Consider the following 21,630-nt stretch of genomic DNA (forward strand, 5'->3'; position numbering starts at 1 on the left):
GATTGCTCGGCAGAGAGCAGCACCTACAGTGCAGTGATGAGCATGAAAAGAGAACAGGAAATAGGTGGTCAGGAGACAGAGGACTGTGTCCTGATCTCAGACACGGCTTCATGTCTGCACAAGGGTGGGAGCTGGTTTTACCAGCCATGTGGAGATGAGCCCAGCGTACCTGCAGGCTCTCTCATAGTAGAGAGGAAACAAGATTCAGTTGTAATAAATATAAAAGGGAAACTCAGTGTGGCATTGCTGATGTTAAATAAAGAGGTAAAACTAAGAGCCCAGAACAGTGAAATGTGGTGAAATGTAAGGCCATATTTGTAACCAGAACCCATGTTACGTAACAGCATAGTCTGTGCCTTCTCTCTGTCTCTCTCTAGGTCAAAACCTGTTAAAGGAAAATCTCCTGAATGAAAATGGACATACTCTTGATGCCGAACTGAAAGGTACCGTGATGGAATTTCATCCCTGTTCGTGCCAATAAAGGGCTCAGTCATGCCTTATGGGCACTGAGCTGTCCTGGGGCTGGGACAGAACCGCTCGACTCAGGGTCAACTTCAGTGGGGCACAGCTCCCCAGTAGTCCGAGGAAATACCCCTGTAGAGCGTGCAGCTTACCCCCACTGTGAGCCCAGCCATCTCTGCTAGCCAGGGCACCCAGAACAGGGCCATGGCCCTGCCTCCTCCTGAGCCCCTATAGGGGTCTCATGTGTCCCAGAAGGTGCAGGCAGCAGGAGGAGGAAGCAGGAGAATTGTGCCATTACAATTGTGTCCAGCTGGTGTAGGGGTAGGAAGGCTTCTGACACCCTTTCCCCTTGTGTAAGCGCAGAACAGCTGGGCTCAAATTGGCTTGGCATGTATTGAACTGCAGGGGCATCCATTGGGCAGCTCAGCATGAGTGCCAGGGCTTCTCTGCTCTCCTTCAGCTACACCGCAGCTGCACTTCCAGGATCCTTATTTTATAGGCACACGGAACCAGCTATGGTCAAAATTAGACCTAGCAGAGTTGCTGGGTTTGCTGGCATTGAATCACACAAGCTGGAACAGGAAACCTGATGCCATCCTGTTGGATCTCAGTGCAAGTTCCAGGGTAAACCAGAAAGTATTCACGATCTGACTCAGCAGAGGAAAGGGCAGAGGGAAGACAAAGATGTGAGATCAGAGCAGTTACTTATCTGTCCAGGCCTCAGCTTGGTATCTGGCTAGAATATAAATGAGAAGAAAAGTGTCTCTATCAGGCTTCTGCTTGGAATCTCTCCAGGTGCACATGGTCATGGGCAGTAAGGGGGGAGGTCTGAAATGGGAACGACAGAGAGAAATATGACTGGGGGGGGGTGTGTAAGAGACAGGGCTGTCTGGGTTCATGCCATGTCTGTCTCAACACATTTCTTCATTCCAGTTTGCCAAAAAAAGCACAAAGATAATCTCTGTGACCTGACATGGATGATGAAGGAAAACAGGAGCTCAGGAAAGTCACAGGGACTTCAGCCTCCCTCCATCTCTAGCCACTATGTGGAGCTGAAGGTGGTCTCAGACTGTCACTTCAAGAAGCAGACACACCAGGAGCATGAGGCTCTGGCCGCGGCTGGGGAGCTGAATGAATATCGCCTCCAGAGGAGAATGAAGAGTGAGCTGGAGCACATCGCCCCTGACCGGCTCTTCCGCTGGTGCTTTCGATCCCGCCGTGTCCCCCTATCTGTGATGGTGAGCGGAGTAGCCGGCGTGGGCAAGACAACCCTGGTGCAGAAATTCATCTTTGACTGGGCAACAGGGAAGCACTACCAGAAATTTGCCTTTGTTTTATTCTTCAAGTTCCGGGACCTGAACACTATTACTGAGAAGAGGAGCCTAGAATCTCTGATCTGTCAAACATATCCACACCTCCGGGACAAGCTCTCTAGAGTCCTGGAAGACCCTGAGAAGTTGCTCTTCATCTTTGATGGCTTGGATGAGAGCAAGACTGATTTGAAATTAAGCAGAAGTGGATCCCATGAGCTGTGTATGAATCCAGGGGATGTGAAGCCAGTTACTGTGATTGTTGCCAGCCTGCTGAAACAGACTCTGCTGAAGGGATGTTCTGTGCTGCTGACCAGCCGCCCCTGCAAGTTGACCAGTTTGGAGGCTGGAGTCTTCCATAGAGTGGCCAGTATTGTGGGCTTCCTCTCCAAGGAAAGGGAAAGATACTTTTCCGTGTTCTTTGGAGATGAGCGAGTCTCCAGAGAGGCCTTTGCGTATGTGAGGGACAGTCAGGTTCTGTACACGCTGTGCTACAACCCGTCTTACTGCTGGATCACATGCACGGCCCTGAAACCCTGCTTCACACCCAAGGCAGGGAAACCACAGCCTGCACCCAAAACAGTGACCCAGCTCTTTGTGAGCTACGTCACCCATATTATGGCCAATCACACCCAGGAGCGGCCTGAGCCTCAGAAGATGCGAGATACATTGATAAGGGTCGGATGGTTGGCTGAATACAGCATCACAAACCACATTCTAGTCTTTGATCTGAAGTATTTACAGGATTTCAATGTTGAGTTTTCTCCATTCCTCACTGGCTTCTTGGTGGAGAACCCTCAAACTGATGACTCTTCCCAGGTGACCTACTCCTTCCTTCACCTCACCATCCAGGAGTTCTTCGCTGCCCTCGTGCATTACCTAGATTACAAGGAGGACAAGTTCAGAGACACAATGGCTAAAGCCAGGTCCTGTAAGGAAGGTGACTATGAGATCTTCTCTCGCTTCCTGGCTGGGCTCTCCCATCCTGTAACCAGGATGCCCCTGGAGAAATATGTGGGGAAGTTCTCTGCAGAGGCAACTCGTAAGGTTATTGGATGGCTCAGTGAGATGAACTATGAGGACCTGCAAAGCCCAGAAGAGCCTGAGGGGAAGAGGAGGCTGATGAACGTATTCAATTTGTTTTTTGAATCTCAGAACAGCCAACTTGTGCAGGATGTGGTGGGTAAAGCTGCCCATATGGACTTCTCTGACTTATACCTCATGCCGGTGGATTGCACAGTCCTTGCTTATGTGTTGAGTTGCTGTGAAGAAATACAGCGCCTAACCCTAGATTCCTGCTTCATCCAGAATGAGGGCCTGGAGCGACTCAGACCTGAGCTGCACAAAGTCAGAGAACTGAGGTAGGAAAAGAGGTCATGTGTAAAGTTTAAAATATCAGGGACTTGACGTGTCAGTGGCCTCAGCCATGCTGTCAGGTAGATGGTGATTCCCAAGAGTGTTACAGATATGGACATTACACCATTCTGTAACATACAAGATCCAAGCCCATGCTATAGTCATCCTCTATTTCACTTTTGGCCCATTTTGCAAGAGAAAAGTCATTTCATGGACCAAACATCTCACCTCCCTAAGGCTTGCTTCCCAAATATTTAATTCTGCAGACCTCCAAGGAAGGGCTCCATGGATCACTAGTGATCCACAGACCCACAAGTAGAATCGTCTATCTGGTTTTTAGGGTTTTATACTGGCACCCATCATCACAGTATGTGAACACCTTCAGCGTGCAATCTATAGCAATAGTGAAGTCCTTAGTCTGAACGTCATGAAGCTCCAGCACTTCTCTATTTTCAGAGTCAAAACTCTGCTTGGAGAAGGGTTTTTGTTTTTAGATTTTTTTAAGCTTTTATTAAGTTTCTCTCTTGGGGGGTTGGTAGAAGGCGTGCCCATGCCATGGCATCCTTAGGGCAGAAAAGCTACTGTGTTATTATCACGTAGTGGGAATGAGAGCTTCCTGAAAAAGACATGTTTGGAAGAGTTCTTTGCCCTGACAGGGATCTCCATCCAACATGTCAGAGTTCAGTGTAGGTGTTTCTCTGATACTTACCCTCCGGAGCAGTGGTGTGGCAGGAATTCCTCCTCACTCTTGGGAATTCCTTCCTCTTCCCAGAACTTCATCCCTGGGATAAAATTGCTCCACCACCAGGAGAGCCAAATGTGAATCAGGTTGGAGTCCAGCTCAATGGAGGAAGCATTCACGTCTCCCCACAGCTCTCCTCCCTCAGGCTCCTGCTGTGCACAAAACAAACTACCTCCTGTACCTGCAAAGTAGCAGGACGCCCTGGTGTCCTTCCCGCTGCGATCTCTGTGATCGTTGGGGTTTTTGGTGGCAGCTGCAGCTTTTTGTAAAAATTCGAAAGGAAATGGAATTAAAACGCCCTCCCCGAGATGTTACCAGAGAGTAACTTTAAAACTGGCAAAGTACAGGGAGGTTCTATAGGACAGTGGCCTGCAGCTCTGGTTAGTGCTGCTCTTGGGGGAGCTCAGCTTTTACAGCTGAGGAATTGGGGCGACAAAGTGAACAATAAGGTCTGAATTACTTGGGGCATCATAGATTCAAATCCCTGGGGGATCCGCTTAGCTGTCCTTCCATTCCAAAGAGATACATTGAGTTCCAGAGTGTTACTGTATGTGTGTGCTTGGAATCAAGGTCCATCAATAGCTATTAGCCAGGATGGGCAGGGATGCAAAACCATGGTCTGAGTATCCCTAGCCTCCGTTTGCCAGAAGCTGGGAATGGGCGACAGGGGATGGATCACTGGATGATTCCCTGTTCTGTTCATTCCCTCTGAAGCACCTGGCATTGGCCACTGTCGGAAGACAGGATACTGGGCTAGATGGACCTTTGTTCTGACCCAGTCTGGGGACAGTAAAGGCCCTTAGGCACTCTGGTTAAGAACAGGGTGTGATGGGATGCACTCCCCGGGGTGCAGGCTGGAACTGTGAGACTGCTGTGCCCCCTAACTCACCAGCCTGAGCTGTTTCTCACAATGCTTTGCTAGCAACAAGCAGCAAACCCCTCCAGGTGCTGTTATCTCTCAGAACAACCCCATGTGGAGCCCCACACCCAGCTAGATTGCATGAATGCTCCCAGAGCCATACATGAATCACGCAGAGAAAGGCACCAGCCAATCTCCCCAGCTCCCAGCCTTGTACCTCAGGAATATACCGTCTTGCAGTGCTGAAGACGAGCAGTGCAAACTTATTAATTGGTTCACCACTTCATCAATGGACTGTGGATATACACCAGCCTTTACAACCCTATTAGACTGGGCAACATCTAGATTAAGCAGTTTTTCTCACCCCACTGGGTATTGTAGTCCTTAGTATACAGGTTTGTCCCTTAAATCTGGGCCAGTCTCTTCTGTTGGAGTCTTCAGTCTTCTGAGTGTCCTTGTTGCTTTTGCCCTGGTGTCCTGAGACAGACAAATTCCTCTTCCTCACCGAGTTGTAGTGCGCTGTAGCTCCTGCCCATCTCGGCAGAGCAGGTTGCATGTCAGTTCTAGTCTGCGTCCATGGGACCCTGTTCTGCTTGTCTTGTGCACCCAGCGCTCCCACTGAATTCACAGGAGCTTTGGGTGGGCAGGAAGGGCAGGATCAGACCTTGCACTTTGGGAGCCTGCAGGATGAAAAGTCCCCTCCCGCTAGCTGTGGTGCAAGCGAAGGTGAAGGTGCAGCTCCCCCTCTGCTGTGCTCTTGCAAGGAAGGATGGGTTTGTAGTTAAAGCGCTAATTTCTGCCTGGCTCTGCCGCTGACTCACTGTGTGATCCTAGGCAAGTCGTTTCCTCTCTCTGAGCCTCAGTTTCCCCTTCTCACAATAGCAACACTGCGGTAGCACGTGGTGGGAGGATTGGTGGCTGGGAGGTTTCACTGATCAGTGTCCTCAGGTGCAGGAGCTGGTGAAATGCACAATGCCGTTCGGCTGGACCTGGTTTCATTCTCTCCTAGCTGTCTCAGGATCTCTGGGCTGCGGATGGTCTGTAGAAGGCTGAAGCAAAGCCTTCCAAAGCAAAGCAAGTCCTGGCAGAACCCAGGAGTCGCGAGTGCCTGTCTGTATCATGCTGCCCCCTGGGAATGAACAGAGAGCTCAGCCCAGGGACGCAGCACTGATCGCAGCCCCGCACCAACTGGCCTGGAGGCTCCCAGGAGCCTTGGTCCTGAGCAGCCGCTTCATTCTCCCAATTAGGCACGTCACAGAGCGGTGGGGAGGCACTCTAGGCTGTGTCTCTATGGTTAGATCCCACCATGGGAGGACTCTAATCAGAGACCCTGCACAGAGCACAGCCCCCACCTTGCCTGCAGCCACAGAGCTATGGCTAGAGCGACACTGTGCCGTGTGTTGTAGGGTGTTGCTGTGGGCGTGTTGGGGGCCCTGCTTTAGGCAGGGGTAGCTCAGGGAGGGGGACACTGGGTGTGGATGGGGGGGAACTTGAGGAGGCGCTAGGCGCGGTGGGAGTCAGCGCAGGTTTCGGAGCACGCCGAGGGTCTGTCTACACTGTGCTGAGAGGTGTGACTGCAGCCCGTGTCAACGTGCCCGAGCTAGCTTTGATCTAGCTCAAGTGACAACAGTGGTGAAGCCACAGCAGCGTGGGCTACATGTGCACAGTCCATGCTGCTGCTGTTATCTGAGCTAGCTGGATCACGTCAGCACATGCTGCAGTCACCCCTCTGAGCGCAGTGCAGTGTGAGTGGGGGCAGCGCAGCCAGCGAGAGAAGAGTGGGGAGCCACCTGGGGCGAATAGGGGAAATGCCATTGGGGTGCCAGAGAGAGCCATGAGACAGGGAGGAAGCTCAAAGAGGGGATTGTGAAGCGCAGGGAGGATTTATGGATTGGAGAGGGAGGAGGAGCGAGCAGTGGAAGGATTTGATGGGTCTGGAATTGATGTAAATGAGGTAATGCATATTGAACAAACATGCAAATCCTCCATTGCGTAATTTGCATAGCACATCCAGCTTTCCAAACCCGCAGCCTTTGCAGATTTGTCTCCGTATCCAGCCTGAAATGGTTTGTTCTTTAATTTCCCACCAGTCTCCTGGATAATGATCTGAAGGATCCTACAATGAAGGATATTTGCAAGGCCCTAAAGCACCAGAACTGTAGGCTAGAGGCTCTGAGGTAACTGCGTGGTCCGTGTCTCATGAGTAATTCAGTATCGCTCATTTTCAAATGTATTTCATGTTCTGAAGTGTCATGGGGCCTGCAGCCTGTGTCCATGGGGATGGGAGATAAAGCATAACGATAAGCTTGGGGCTCTGCCATTTTTTCCTGGGCCATTGTCTGTTTTGTTTTGTTTTGTTTGATAATTGGATGGGGGGTGGGGGATGGCCAGGGAAAATCCAGGATGTGCAGGAAGTTGTGGTGACGATTTGGAACACGGCTCTTTTCCCTTGGAGTTACATGGAACCAATGTCCCAGCAGCGGCCAGGCCAGGGACCTGTGAACTCCAGCTCCTCCTGAGCGCTTGTGGTCACTAATGGGCCGCTCACTCTGCCAGCTGTAACCCATCCCCCTTGAGATCCTTCTGGCTCAGAGGCCTGTCTGGGTCTCCTCCCTGCCAGGCTGGCTCCTCAGGTCGGTAGTGTGGTTTGTGCTTTATCCCTCTCCACCTCCTGGGGCCAGCTGTGCTGCTCCCACAGGGCTCTCCCTGCAGGGCCAGGGAGTGACAGGGTGAGTTTGAGAACTAAACCTGGGTTTTCTACTTGGCTGCATGCAGCTCAGACCCTAGTTCACCAGGCCTGTCCCCCACTCCTCCTCCCTCACTGCGGAGTTGACTCTGTAGTGTGTTATAGTGCCATGTTACACTCTCCTGGGGCTGCGCGTGATTGCATTTCAGTAGGTCACTCTGCTAGAGTCCCAAAGACAGAATCACATCCCAGCATGCAAACGCTTTGGCTTCCAGTAGCAGTCTGTTAGTGCTGCAGTGCAGAGCCCGTGTTAAGCGAAAAGCTAACGTAACCATCTCCTAATTCAGCCTCATTCTTCCCTGGGCTCCTGCCCTCTCTGCGCATGTGGCCTCTGTGTCCTATCCCCATCTGTGTGCCATTGGTTCTGATGGGTCTCCTCCCCCCTGCCTGGCTGATTGCTCTCTGGGCCTCTCTCCCATTGTGTCTCTCTCTCATTTCCTTCCTACCTCTGTTCTGATTTGTCAGCTCCTTGTCCCTTTGTTCTGTTCTCCTGTTTATTCTCACTCCTCCTCCTCCTGACTTTGACAATTTCTCTCTCTCTCCTCTTTACCTTTTCTTGGTTTTCTCTCTCATTCATTTGGCTCCTTCTCTCCCTGCCTGCTCTCTAGCCTAGGGAAGAACGCGTTCACTGAACAGTGCTGTGAAGAACTGGCATCTGCCCTCGCGGAAAACCGGACCCTCCTGCGTCTTGAACTCAAGAAGAATAAACTGCGGACAATGGGCCTTTCTTACCTATCCAGGGTGTTTGAGTCCCCAGAGTGCAAGATTCGGAAATTAGGGTAAGTATCAGTCTGACAGTGACGCTTCTGCTGTAGGGCACTAAAGGTTTCCAGGGTGTTTGCTCTTCCCCTTTAGACACCTGTGTTTGTCTGTCAAAGCCCTTCACCCATTTCCTGGCATAAGCATCATTTCAGATCATGTCAGAGAGGGTGAGACAGAAACAAGGATTCACAAGGGTACAAAAAAATCTTGTCAGGTTCACAAGGAGGGGAGGGATAGCTCGGTGGTTTGAGCATTAGCCTGTTAAACTCAGGGTTGTGAGTTCAATCCTTGAGGGGGGCATTTAGGGATCTGGGGCAAAAATCTGTCTGGGGATTGGTCCTGCTTTGAGCAGGGGGTTGGACTAGATGACCTCCTGAGGTCCCTTCCAACCCTGATATTCTAGGATTCTATATGCTGGTCCCATCTCCTGAGGAGGAAACCGCCCAGGGGAAGGGAAGGTGAAACATTCCTCCTGTCCTTGGCAGGAATGGCCAGCCCTGCCTTGATCAGCCAGTTGCTGCCACAGGAGAGAGATCCATTAAATTTGCACCACTCTGAAATCCCAGCCCAGAGGAGCTCAAAATCCTGATCATGCCTGGGCTCCAGAAGCAAAATGCTTTTCAGAAAAGAGCGGTGGGGGCTGTTATGATCTTGTGCTGGTGTGAGCACAGCAGGGAGTGGAAATGGAGGGGTTTCTACATACTCAGATCACTGGTCAGCTATAGCACGAGGAGGAATTGTTTCTGGGAAGTTCTATGGGCTATGTCAGTGTTTTGCAAGGCACTGGGTCGCTCTGGTCAGCACCACTGACCGAGACGTTAAAAGTCCCGTCGGTGGTGCTGCCCAGCTAAGGCAGGCTAGCGCCTACCTGTTCTGACACTGCTGCACCCTGGAAGTGGCCAGCAGCGGGTCTGGCTTCTAGGTGTGGGGCCACAGGGCTCCGCATGCTGCCCCTGCCCTGAGCACCGGCTCCGCACGGCCAATGGGAGCTGGGTGGGGTCAGTGCCTGCGGGCGAGAGCCGCACGGAGCTGCTTGCGCGCTTCCGCCTAGGAGCCAGACCTGCTTGGTCCGCGTGGCCAGGACAGGCGGGAAGCCTGCCTTAGCCCCCCGGCCGTGCCGCTGACCGGGAGCTGCCTGAGGTAAGTCCCTGCCCCAGCCCTGAGCCCCCCCCAAAACCCAGAACCCCTCCTGCACCCCAAACCCCTCATCCCTGGCCCCACCCCAGAGCCTGCACCCCCAGCCCAGAGCCCTGACCTCCAACATTCTGCCCCAGCCCTGAGCCCCTCCCACACTCCAAACCCCTCATTCCCAGCTCCGTTGGGTTGCAGGTGTTAGGTAAAAAGCAAGTCCTCACTCACCTCTCCAGCACCCGAGTTCGTGCGGAGTTGGTATGGGGCTCACAATCTGTCAGAGACCAGACACCAATTCGTTGATCAACGGGCTCACACTATCCTTAGCTTGAAAAGCTTCAGAGTAAGTGTGGCAAGTTTATTAGGGGTGAGCATCAATATTTATACACAGAAGTAAACAAAGTGATTAACAGATCATAATGGTCATGTATAATCAATCAAGATTCTACAGGATAAAACAGGTTAAAATGTAAATTCAGAAAGAGAAAAGGGGAGATGACTACTTAAGGGGAGGGGGGTGTCATGAGTAGTTCGCAGGTCAGAGCTTTGATTAAAAGTTCAGACAAAGACATCAAGTCTGGGTTAAGTTTAAGCTCATCAAAAGTTCAGACTCAACATTCCTCCATTTGTAGCTTTGGGATAACTATTTACCAAAAGCTACACCCCATTTTAAGGAGCCAAGGGCCGCTTGGCAATTTCAGCCTGGGCCAACTCGAAGAGAGTAAGGCCCTTGGCTGAAGTAGGAAAAGAATAAACTGACCCACATGAGTCTATGAGGGAGGGGACACACTGAATACAGCAACACAGTATTATAAGGATTACTATGGCCCCAACAATACCCACCAAGAGTTTTTTTAACCCACCCAAATCCAGGCAGCCAATTTCATAAGGCTCCCCACCAATTATAAGGTGGCTGGCCAGAGGAGTAGTTCTTAGCCATTTCCCTTAGATGTTTGGTACATTGAAAAGTGTCAGAGTAGGTGTCATTTACAAAAACACAGCATTCTTCATTTATGAGGGCACAAGTTCCTCCCTGGGCTGCTAACATTATGTCTAAAGCCATGTGGTTTTGCAAAGCTAACTGGCGCAGCTGGGACATTTCCCCGGCCTGATTCTCAAATAGGGTCGCAGTTTCATTGGTTAAAGATTCTAGTAGTCCCTGTTCTGCATTTACTGGAAATTGAGTACATACCCAGCAATTACTTCTATTTCCTAAAATACGAGTTTTAACCTCATGGGAATATCTAATAAAAGCATTATCTTCATAAGTAGAAAATAAACTAAAAAGGCATAATAAAAAACATACAGTTGTCAGAATAAAAGGTCCTCTCATTTTTGCCGAGTCAATTTAAGTCTGATGTCTGAAAGAGGTAAGCTGGTCCACTGGTTGGAGGCAGTGTCCTCAGTGGTGGCAAGAGCTGCTGGTCCGTCACTGTGGTCCACTACGGCTGGCTTGACGTGGGAGTGGTGGATCCAGGATTTGCGTCCTTCCAGGAACACTGCAGTCTGGGTTGTTAAAAGAACCTGGTGGGGTCCAGTAAACCTCGGCTGGAGGGTGTCGCCACGAACGAACTTTTTGGCCCAGACGAAGTCCCCTGGTTGGAACGGGTGGATCTGTTCTTCCAGCGGCACGGTCTGGGAAAACTGCGAGGCTTTCCAAAGGGTACGGAGGCGAGCCTGTAGGGAGAGAAACTGGCACGCGGTCATATGATCCCCTCCCAATAGTGAAACATCAGCACGTGGTAGCGCCCTGCCTTTGAAAGAGGGGTGTCCATAGAGCAGTTCAAAGGGGGATAATCCCAATACACGGGTTGGGCGAGTACGAAGGTGAAACAGGACCAAGGGAAGTACCTGAGGCCACTTTAACCCTGTTTCCTGACAGTATTTAGCCAATGTAAACTTAAGCTCCCTATTCATACGCTCAACTTTCCCGCCAGACTGGGGGTGGTAGGGTGTATGAAAGAAGTGTGAAATGCCCAGTCCTTGTTCTAAACGGCCAAGGACATGACCAGTAAAGTGAGGTCCGCGATCTGAGTCAAGCACGAGAGGGATGCCAAAACGGGGTACAATGTCTCTAAGGAGAATCTTCGCCACTGTGGCAGCAGTACAATTAGCAGTAGGAAAAGCTTCGACCCAGGAATTCAGAGGGCAAACCAAAACAAGGAGGTGCTTTTTCCCAAAAGCCTTTGGCATATCTGCAAAGTCAATTTGAAGATGTTGAAATGGAGCAGCAGGCGGAGGTCTTCCACCCTTAATTTTGTTAAGAGGCGGAGCAGGTCCATTACGCTGACATGTGCTGCATGCTTTCACTATTGACAGGCAGTAGGGTTGAATGCCTGGAGCATACCAAAAGCGAGCGATGGTGTCCACAAGGGTGTGCGTGCCGTAGTGACCCCCCTTATCATGGTGCCAGTGAACTGCCACGGGGTATGTGGAGCGAGGGAGGCAGGCTCAGTCATCCGGCATAAGCCAGGTCCCTTATTTGTAAGATGCTATAAACTACTTCCAAACAGTCGTGCTGATCCTGGAGGACTGGCAGGTCAGGAAGCAAGGTAGCTGGATTAAGGGGCCCACACCTTTCAAAAATTAGGTTAGTGTCTTTTAAGAGTTCGGCCTCTAGCTGTTGCTGACGATGGGCCGAAAAGACTTGGGTTGTGCCCCTACGCAGAAGGGCTGACAAGGCATGAGAGGTCCAAACCGTGGTAAAATGACCCAGGGTCAGGCTCTTTGCCTTTGTGATCAGCAGGGCAGCTGCTGCCAGAGTCCGGGTGCAGGATGGGGTTCCCTGAGCGACAGGGTCGATCTGCTGAGAGTAAAAAGCAAGCGGGAAATGGTGGGGCCCGCTCAGCTGGGTAAGGACGCCACTAGCAATTCCGCCCCTCTCGTGGACAAAAAGGTGAAAGGGTTGCTGTAATTGGGGGGGGGCGGAGAGACATGGAGGAGGCCACACTGTCCTTGAGTAACTGAAAGGCTTGGATTGTGTCCGGGGACCACTGCAAAGGGTCAGGAGCAAGGTTAGCAGTGAGTCGGTGGAGCGGTTTGCTTAACTCCCCGCAGGACGGCAACCAGGGGTGACAGAAGCCAATTAATTCTAAGAAACCTTGAAGTTGTTTCTTGGTGTTTGGCAGAGGGCAGTTTTGGATAGTCTTTATGCAGACTGGGTCCATTTGTCTCCCCTCTGGGGTTAACAGGAAGCCCAGATATCGGACCTTCTGTGAGACCCACTGAATCTTGTTAGGGTCTATCTTGTGGCCTCTGGTGTGTAGGTATAATAAAAGTGCCTTACCATCGATGCGGAGGGCAGCTTCTTCGCGGTTACCTAATAGGATGTCATCTACGTATAGGACTAACGTGGATCCCTGCGGACTGGTGAAGCCTTCCAAGTAGTGGCGGAGGCATTGGCTGAAAATCATGGGGCTGTCTCTGTAGCCTTGAGGAAGTCGTTGCCAGACATAACTTTGTCCCTCCCAGGTGAAACCAAAGAGATACTGAGAGTTTGGGTGCACAGGAATGCTGAAAAAGGCTGATTTTAAGTCAATAACAGTGAACCACTTAGCATCCCAGGGGATTTGGCTGATGATAGTAGCTGGATCAGGAACTACTGCATGAAGAGGGACCACCTACTGATTAACAACCCGTAGATCCTGTACAAAGCGCCAACGAATAGGGTCTCCGTCCTTTTTAGGAGGCTTTTTGACAGGCAGTATAGGGGTGTTACAGGGAGTGTGCTGAGGGCGGACTAGCTTTTGTGCAATGAATCCCTCGATAATGGGGCGGATGCCCTCCCGGGCTTCCAGCGACAGGGGGTATTGAGGGACTGACGGGGGGGTTAAGGAGGGCTTCACTTGAATCCTTACTGGCTCTGCCGAAAGGAGCAGGCCAACATCAGTGTCAGAAATTCCCCAGAGGGTTAAAGGCAAGTCAGTGAGGTCAGGGGAGAGAGGGAGGGGGGTTCCCAATTACCCTGAGTTGGGGCCGAATCTCCTAACACTGTCATCAATAATCCTACCCCTTCAGGAGTGCAGGTTAAAGTAGCCTCAAGCTTACAGAGTAAATCCCGGCCCATCAAAGGGATCAGACAAGCTGGGGAAAAAAGAAAATGGTGAGAAAAACATTTATCAGCATAAATAACATTTAGAGGCAAAGTGAGTCCCAGAGACTGTGGTTGCCCTCCACCCCAGTTGCAGTTTTAACCTCAGAGGATAGCCAGGGAGAGGGGGCATGATTTAAAAGAGAGAAAGTAGCTCCAGTATCATTGAGGAAGGAGACAGGCAGTCCCTGGACTGAAAGGGTTAGACGAGGCTCTTTGCTGGGAGGGGAGAAAGTGAGGAAGGAGCCGGCTAAAGACATTAAGGAAATAAGACCATCACATTGTTTGCCTTCGCCCCCGGGGTACCGTCATTGAGGAGGCTGAGTTTGCTGCAGCTGCTGCTGTTGCCCGTAGTTGATCCAGGCCTGGGGAACGGGCTGAGCTGGTGGTGCAGGGGTGTATTCGTCCCTGCTGTAAGTATCTGCGGATGCGACCGGACCCTCTGGGCGTCCCCAGGGGAGGGGTATGCAACCTGCTGCATCTGCTTGATCTTTTGCCTAGTAATTACTCCTCCCGAGGTGTGCCCTTCCATTTCCCCCTTATCCCTCTGCAGAGATTCCGATCTGGAGTCCTGCAGATTCCCCTCTGCGCCCTGGAGAGAGTCCCCCTGCGGAGGAATAGGGGCAGGTGCAGTGGGGACCAACTGACGAGTCAAAGCACGCCGTGGTTTACACCCTTCATCGAAATAACATGGAGGGGGGTTCACTCTCGGGAGAATACCTGACTGCCATAATTTTTAAAGATTTCCACAGCTCTGCTGCTGTGTCCCAACAAAACCAGTAACATAACTGTCCCGGATGGTCTTTTTCGATCTGGCTCCTTACTCCTCTTAAGGCAGCCTGTTCGAAAGAGCCATACGAAGGCCACCTCATCTCCGGGTCGGCCAATACCGCGGTATACCCAGTCCAATTCCTTACACACAGTGTGTACAACTTCCTCCTAGACATTCCTGTCTGTACTGGGAGTTTTCCTTCGTTCCATAACTTATTTACAATCCCCAACGGACTCTCAAGAGGCACGCTAGTCCCTTGACCCATGGTGTCTGACAGGAGCCCTCCAACTGGCGTTTACCCTGCTGTCCAGTACACGACCCCTCAATAGTGAATTGGCTGGGAGAAATCTCCCGTGGCGCCTGCCAATTCGTATATGAGTGGTCTGACCACTGGACAGAGGCACCGCACCAGAAGGAAATCCCGGACGAGCCCCCAAATTGTTAGGTAAAAAGCAAGTCCTCACTCACCTCTCCAGCACCCGAGTTCGTGCGGAGTTGGTATGGGGCTCACAATCTGTCAGAGACCAGACACCAATTCGTTGATCAACGGGCTCACACTATCCTTAGCTTGAAAAGCTTCAGAGTAAGTGTGGCAAGTTTATTAGGGGTGAGCATCAATATTTATACACAGAAGTAAACAAAGTGATTAACAGATCATAATGGTCATGTATAATCAATCAAGATTCTACAGGATAAAACAGGTTAAAATGTAAATTCAGAAAGAGAAAAGGGGAGATGACTACTTAAGGGGAGGGGGGTGTCATGAGTAGTTCGCAGGTCAGAGCTTTGATTAAAAGTTCAGACAAAGACATCAAGTCTGGGTTAAGTTTAAGCTCATCAAAAGTTCAGACTCAACATAGGCATCAACAATTTTCTTCAACTGGGTCCCCAGAAAAAAAGTTTGAAAACCACTGGGCTATGTTGTGCAGGAGGTCAAACCAGATGATCCTAATGGTCCCTTCTGGTCTGAGAATCTATGCATCTAGTGGATTGCGGATTAGGAATTAGCATGGTGAAGAGTCCCTGCTAATATGGATACAGCCCCTGTGCCAGCTTTAGGTTTGTTAAACCTGTGTGATTCTGCATACGTTGTGAGATTAGCAGAAAGAGGAAGCGAGGCTGAGGGAGGCAAAGTGAGGATGGTGGGGAGATGGACATAGACACAGAGATAGACATAGGCAGCCAGACAATGCAGGAAGTCCTGTCAATGCTGTGCTGCAGCCTTTCTCTAAGGTATGTGTCCGATGTTCTGCTGCAGCCTCCAGGGAACTGGTTTGTCAGATGAATCCTGCAGGAGCCTCTGCTCTGCTCTCTCCAAAAACTCCAGCCTCCGGCATCTGAACCTGAGTGCGAATATGTTCACCGATCGGTGCGCTGAAGAAGTGCATCTTCTTATCCTGACGTGCCCCAGCCTCACTGAGATCAGGTAAGGTGGCGACCCCGGCTCGTCCTGCAGGGCAGACACAGCAAATTTGTTTTCTTTTCTCCTCTTGTTATGCCCTTTGCCTGTGCAAACCTGGTGTGTAATTTCTTTATTCTTGGTTATGGAGAGGTTGATTGGGGAGAGATGCCTCAGGGGACTGGGAATGGATCCAATCCTGGTTGGTGGGACCAAAGGTCACTGCTGTCCCATGGCTGCTTGGTGATCCGTGTCACAAACTTTCGTGCTTTTAACCACTCCCTAGTGGACAAGTATCACATCACAACAGTCAGTACCCAAACTGGCATCACTCACCCCGGTCTGCTGGCAATCTCAGCAGAGAAACCAAGGAAGACATGGGCTGCCAAGCCCGGCCAGTTCTCTCAGCACTCGAAGGTCCTGCCGGGTAAGGGGTGAGGCACTGGCTGGTGCCAGTGCGCATGGCATGAGGGCTTCCTGTGCTTTGCTTGTTCTGGGAGTCTGCCGAGGAATCAGACTCCAGTGATGTTCGTTCAGCACTTGTCACCACCCAGCTGAGTTGGCGTTGCACATCCGTGGATAGAGGGAGATGGGAGTCTGTTGGTCAGGGTTTAGAGAGTTTTTAGGCTGTCTTGGTGGTCCTTGCCAGAGACCAGTGACTCAGTGGCCAAACACCTGTGAAAGCCTTGTGGGGGGAGTTTGGCAGCTTTACAGGGCTGTGTGGACATCGCATTGAAGGGACCTTTTCTGTCTCTACAAAGATTGATCACAGGGACTTGAGCTGGCGTACTCCTGACTATTTCACCCTCCTGTTTTCTGCCCTCCCAGCTTTCTGGATTTTTATACCACCCCTGTGGTGCCTTCCCAGTCCTGCCCCTCCCCGGTCTATTCAGAATGCAGCCAAAGTCACCTGGCTGGCCTGCCAGTTCGACTCCATCACTCCTCTCCCGTTTAACCCAATCACCTCTCAGAGTCTCACTTCACATCTCTCCCCAGTGCTGCTCCGGCCTAAAGCTCTGCTCTTGGCAGCGTGGTTCCCAAACTTTGACATGCCCCGACCCACTTTGCACTCACATCTGTTAACGCGACCCCAGGGGCCTGAGAGGTGGGGGCCCAGGCTAAGGTGGGATTGGTCCTTCCCCCAAGAGGTGGGAGTCCCAGGTGGGTTTTAGGTGCTGCTTCCGGGGGAGGGGGAAAAGGAGGCCCTAGAGGGTATCAGGTGCTGTCTTCTGGGGATGGGAGGCCTGGGATGGGATTTGCAGTGTGAGCCCAGCCTGCATTCACCCCCGCACCAGTAGCTCCTGCAGCTGTTGTCCCAAAAGACTGGCTGGGCTTGGCTCCCCACTCTGCATCCTGGCCCCTGGCGCACGGGGTTGCAATGCCACTCAGGTTTAGCCAGGTCCCCCAATGTGGGGGCAGCCAGGCTAAATTTGAGTGAGTGGCATTGTGACCCTGTGCACCAGCAGCCAGGTCGCAACACCCAGAGTGGGGAGCTGAGCCCAGTCGGCACCAGGGGACAGGAGATGCAGGAGTCTTGCGACCCCCCTGGTATCCTTTTGCAAACCCCCTGGGCATGACCCACAGTTTGGGAAATGCTGATGTAGCACATCCACCTCACCACCTTCGTTCTGCCAGGGTGCGCTCTTTGTTTCTGTCTCCCACTCTTTGTCTTTGCGACTTCTTCAGTGCAGCCTGAAACGACTTCATTGTCCCAGTATGCCGGGCTTGCTGCACTCTGCAGTTAAATTCCTCCTGGAAACCCTCTTCATCTGCAGTTGTGGCTCCTTTTGTAGTTTTCATGTTCTTCAGGGGAAAGACTGGGTGTGACATTCCCCAGAGTACAATCTGGACTGTTGAACAGCTGTATCCCCTTCGTCTCCAACCTGGGATGCCTTTGACACTGGTTTGCTGTGAAAGCAACCACTTTGGGTCCTGCTCACACACAGCCTTTAGCATGCAAAATGACTCCCAGCTATGTTTCATGAATGCTATGCCAGCCACTCATGAATTGTATTGCAGAGCGACACCAGCAAATTCCCAGTCCCAGCCTTGTCCCCCAGAAATGTGCATCTTGTTCTGCCCAACAAGCTCATAGAACGTCTGCCATTGCATCAAAGGGAAATGATATGCACAGGCCCTATTATCTCAAGTGAAGATTCCCAAACAGACACCCACTGGTATAGATAAAGCAATAAAACAAGCTTATTAACTACAAAAAGACAGATTTTAAGTGATTACAAGAAATGAGGCATAAAAGTCAGAATTGGTTGCAAAGAAAATAAAAAGATTAAACCGCAAGCTAATACCTAACTTAACAAGCTAAGTGAACTTAAAAAAGCAAAATGGTTCTTTTTCTCACCAAAAGCTTACAGCAGTCTGTACTGGCTGAAAAGCCTCCTGCCAGGACCCCTCTCCCAGTTCAATGATGCTCCTTTTGTCTTTGAAGCACTATAGCTGCCGTGAGTAGCGATAGGAGGAGAGAGGTGAATTGTGTTGTGTGTCTCCTGTATTTTTATAGCACTCCACTCTTTGAGGATTATCTCCAGCTGGGGTCCTGGCAACAGCCAGTCTTTTTACACATGATCGCCAGCTGTTTCATTGTCAATATATAAAGTTCTTGCTCACTCCCTTCTTCCTGCCAAAGAATAGCTGCTTAACTAGATGATGGGGGGCATAGATCAGCATTTGTGTCACATTCCCCATCAGTACCTGGCCCGGGCCAGGGAAGCTAATGATCCAACCAGCGGACCAAATTTGGTGATGAATCCTGGTCACGTGCCACCTGAGGCATGTTGTGCATATATTAAGAAGACTAGGTGATAGCCCACAGTAGGCCATCTGATTATGCTGATACCTGGCTGGGACATCAGTGTGTCTTTTGTCTCTAAAAAACTTGTTTGGGCCTGCTTTTCTAACTCTGGAGCATGTTACAGAAATGCTATGCAGTAGAATCTTATAACTTTACATACAATGTTGAAACACATATTTACCAGGATAATAATGTTCAGCAGGTTATGTGTTTTGAAAGGATACAAGGCATTCTTTGTACAAAATTTATCATAGTGTTGTAAAAATTGTGAACAGAATGGTATAAACTGGCACACTGGGTTTCTGTTTGTGTTTTTTATAATGCCAAGCACGCTGTCAGTGCTTAGCAAATAACAATAATACACAATGATTCCTGCAGTGAAAACAGCTGTTCTCTTAGAGTAGCAACAATATGGGACACAGAAAAGAACTGCTACACCTTGGAAAGACAGAAATCGTAGAGTTCTGTACATAGAGACTAATCATGGAAGAAAGATATTCCATGTCTCTGTGGCCCTCATAACCAGTAATATTCCTATAGCAACATGGTAGTGCTGCAGACCAGGGTTGCTGGGTAACAAGTGGAAAGATTATGCAGTGGTTAGGATGCTGGCTTGAGAGACCAGTATTCATTTCCTTGCTCTGGCACAGACTTTCTGTGGGCAAGTCATTTAGGATAAACTCTTCAAAAGCCCCTAAAGTTCCATTTCCAAAACTGACTTTAAACGATACTAAGGTTTTGTTGACTTCCATGTAGACTTAGGCACCTGAGCCATGTTTAAAAATGGGATTTGGGATCCTAAGTCACTTGAATGCTTTTGCAAATTTTACCCATAGGGCTTGTCTAGAAGAACAGTGAATGCGCGGCATGCTGGGGTATATACCTACAGCGCACCAGTGTGCCACACACTAAGTGTCTGTGCGGACCCTACTATTGCATGCTAAGAGTTCCTTAGTGCACATTGACCTGCTCTGCTTTGAAATGGGTGTAGGTCAAAGTGCACTAGGGAGCTTTCATCATGCAGTAGCAAGGTTCACACGGCTAGTCAGTGCACAGCGGGCTAATGCGCTGTAGATTACACCCCCTCCTAGGGGTGCTGCACGGATAAATATGCTAAGACCGAGAATAGAGTCATATAAATACCTAACAGAGAGCAATAGCAGAGTCCTGTTCATTTGTGATATGAGTTACCGGCGGGTAACCCTGGATATTTTCTGTTTGTCTTCTAGGCTAGGTTTGAACGACTTCTCTCCAGAGGTGGAAAAGCAGCTGAAGAACGTGCAGAGAAAAGGGCTGGACATTCATTTTTAAAGAACAGAGCTGTGCTGTTCCATGCTGTGAAAGCAGCACTGGACGCTAGTGATGCACTGCCTGGTGCAGCATCCACTGCCTGTGATTCAGTGCGAGGGGTGACAGCTGGAGATTAAAGCACACTGCATAAGACATATAGGGGCACATTGCAATGAAACTCGGGCCAAACTCCTATGATGGGTCTGCTGAACTGGGGACTACAACTCCCATCAGTCCCCTCTGCACATCCCCTTCCTCCTGGCCAGGTAAGGAAGCGGCAGTCACATGGCAAGTAAGTGGCTGCAGGGAAACTGAAACAGCAGCCGCTTGGCAAGCAGGGAGTTGGAGAGAAGCTGAATTCAGAGTGGAGTTCCCAGGAACCATATGTGTGGAACAGAGCCATGTGGGACTTATGGGGGAGCAGCAGTGGCTGGGCAGGAACCCACCACAGAGGGGCCCCAATGACAGACACTAACTGAGCCTGGCCTGAAAACCTACAAGTTCCTATTTGCTTGGAATAGAGACTGGACTGGACAGGGCACCCCAAGGACAAGGCGGGACAAGCCCTGACTCTCGACTGGACTGTCCCAGGGGCCCAAACTTTTACTGCTATCGCTCTGTTTGAACTGTAATTGTTTAAGCCTCTGTACCTAAGGTATCTACAACCTTTCCTTTTCTGCTGGCATTTGTAAAGCATTTCTGTTCTCGGTAGGAAAATTATTGTCCCCTCTTTCTACTAACAAACCTGTTCAGCTGCGGAAGGACCCCTCACTTCCTGGCTACAAATCCAGCATTTTAAAACGTCTCCCAGGCCTCTTGGCTTTCCCCCAGAGTCAAGGCAAGTTCTGATTTGAACATCCATTTTTCTTGGATTTCAGTGGTAGATTACATGTTAGGTCGTGTTAGAGAGGATAATAAGGTGATAAGTAACAGTCAACTTGGATTTGTTAAGAACAAATCATGTCAAATCCGTCTACTATCCTTCTTTGACAGGGTAACAAGCCTTATGGCAGGGGTTCTCAAACTGGGGGTCGGGGCCCCTCAGGGGGTGACGAGGCTATTAAATGGGGGGTTGCGAGCTCTCAGCCTCCACCCCAAACCCCACTTTGCCTTCAGCATTTGTAATGGTGTTAAATATATTAAAAAGTGTTTTTAATGTATAAGGGGGTTACACTCAGAGGCTTGCAATGTGAAAGGGGTCACCAGTACAAAAGTCTGAGAACCCCTGCCTTATGGATTGGGAGGGGAAGCTACAGATGTAATATATCTTGACTTTAGTAAGGTTTTTGATACTGTCTCACATGATCTTTTCATAAACAAAGTAGGGAAATATAGCCTGGGGAATCTGCTATCGGGTAGGTGCACAACTGGTTGGAAAACCATACTCAGAGAGTAGTTATCAATGGTTCACAGTCAAGCTGGAAGGGCATATCAAGTGGGGTCCTGCAGGGATCTGTCTTGGGTATGTTTCTATTCACTATCTTCATAAATTATTTGGATAATGGCATAGAGAGTTGACTTATAAAGTCTGTGGACAGGGCCGGCTTTAGCAAGAGCGGGGCCCGATTCCTGGGGGTGGGGCTTGCTGCAAGCCCTGCCCCCAGGAATTGAACCGCGCTCCGGCCGGGGTTGCCGGGCTTGGGTCCGACCTGGAGCCGCGCCGCGGGAGCCGCGCCGGGGCCGGACCCGAGCTGTGGGTGCCGCGCCGCGGGGGGGCTGGACCCGAGCAGCGCCGCGGGGGCTGGAGCCACGCCGCGGGGGCCGGGCTGGGGCCGAGCCGGAGCCGCGCCGCGGGGACTGGGCCGGGCTGGAACCGCGCCAACCGGGTCGGAGCCGCGCTGCGCCGACCGGGCCGGAGCCGCGCCGCGCCGACCGGGCCGGAGCCGGGCTGGACCCGAGCAG

At 50.8% G+C, this 21,630-nt stretch overlaps 1 protein-coding gene across 1 annotated transcript in view; it reads left to right on the forward strand.

Annotated features, from left to right (window-relative positions):
- Nucleotides 1-21,414, forward strand: part of LOC128827322 (NACHT, LRR and PYD domains-containing protein 3-like) — a 34,360-nt gene extending 12,946 nt beyond the window's left edge. Inside the window, exons 6-11 of the mRNA XM_054011180.1 lie at nucleotides 378-443; nucleotides 1,396-3,133; nucleotides 6,820-6,906; nucleotides 8,084-8,254; nucleotides 15,489-15,656; nucleotides 19,668-21,414. Of these exons, the coding sequence (XP_053867155.1) occupies nucleotides 378-443; nucleotides 1,396-3,133; nucleotides 6,820-6,906; nucleotides 8,084-8,254; nucleotides 15,489-15,656; nucleotides 19,668-19,749 (2,312 nt within the window). The 3' untranslated portion in view covers nucleotides 19,750-21,414. The remainder of the gene's footprint in view (nucleotides 1-377; nucleotides 444-1,395; nucleotides 3,134-6,819; nucleotides 6,907-8,083; nucleotides 8,255-15,488; nucleotides 15,657-19,667) is intronic.
- Nucleotides 21,415-21,630: the final 216 nt, after the last annotated feature.

Source organism: Malaclemys terrapin, chromosome 21, assembly GCF_027887155.1.
Source record: "Malaclemys terrapin pileata isolate rMalTer1 chromosome 21, rMalTer1.hap1, whole genome shotgun sequence".
In the NCBI taxonomy this organism is placed as follows: domain Eukaryota; kingdom Metazoa; phylum Chordata; order Testudines; family Emydidae; genus Malaclemys; species Malaclemys terrapin.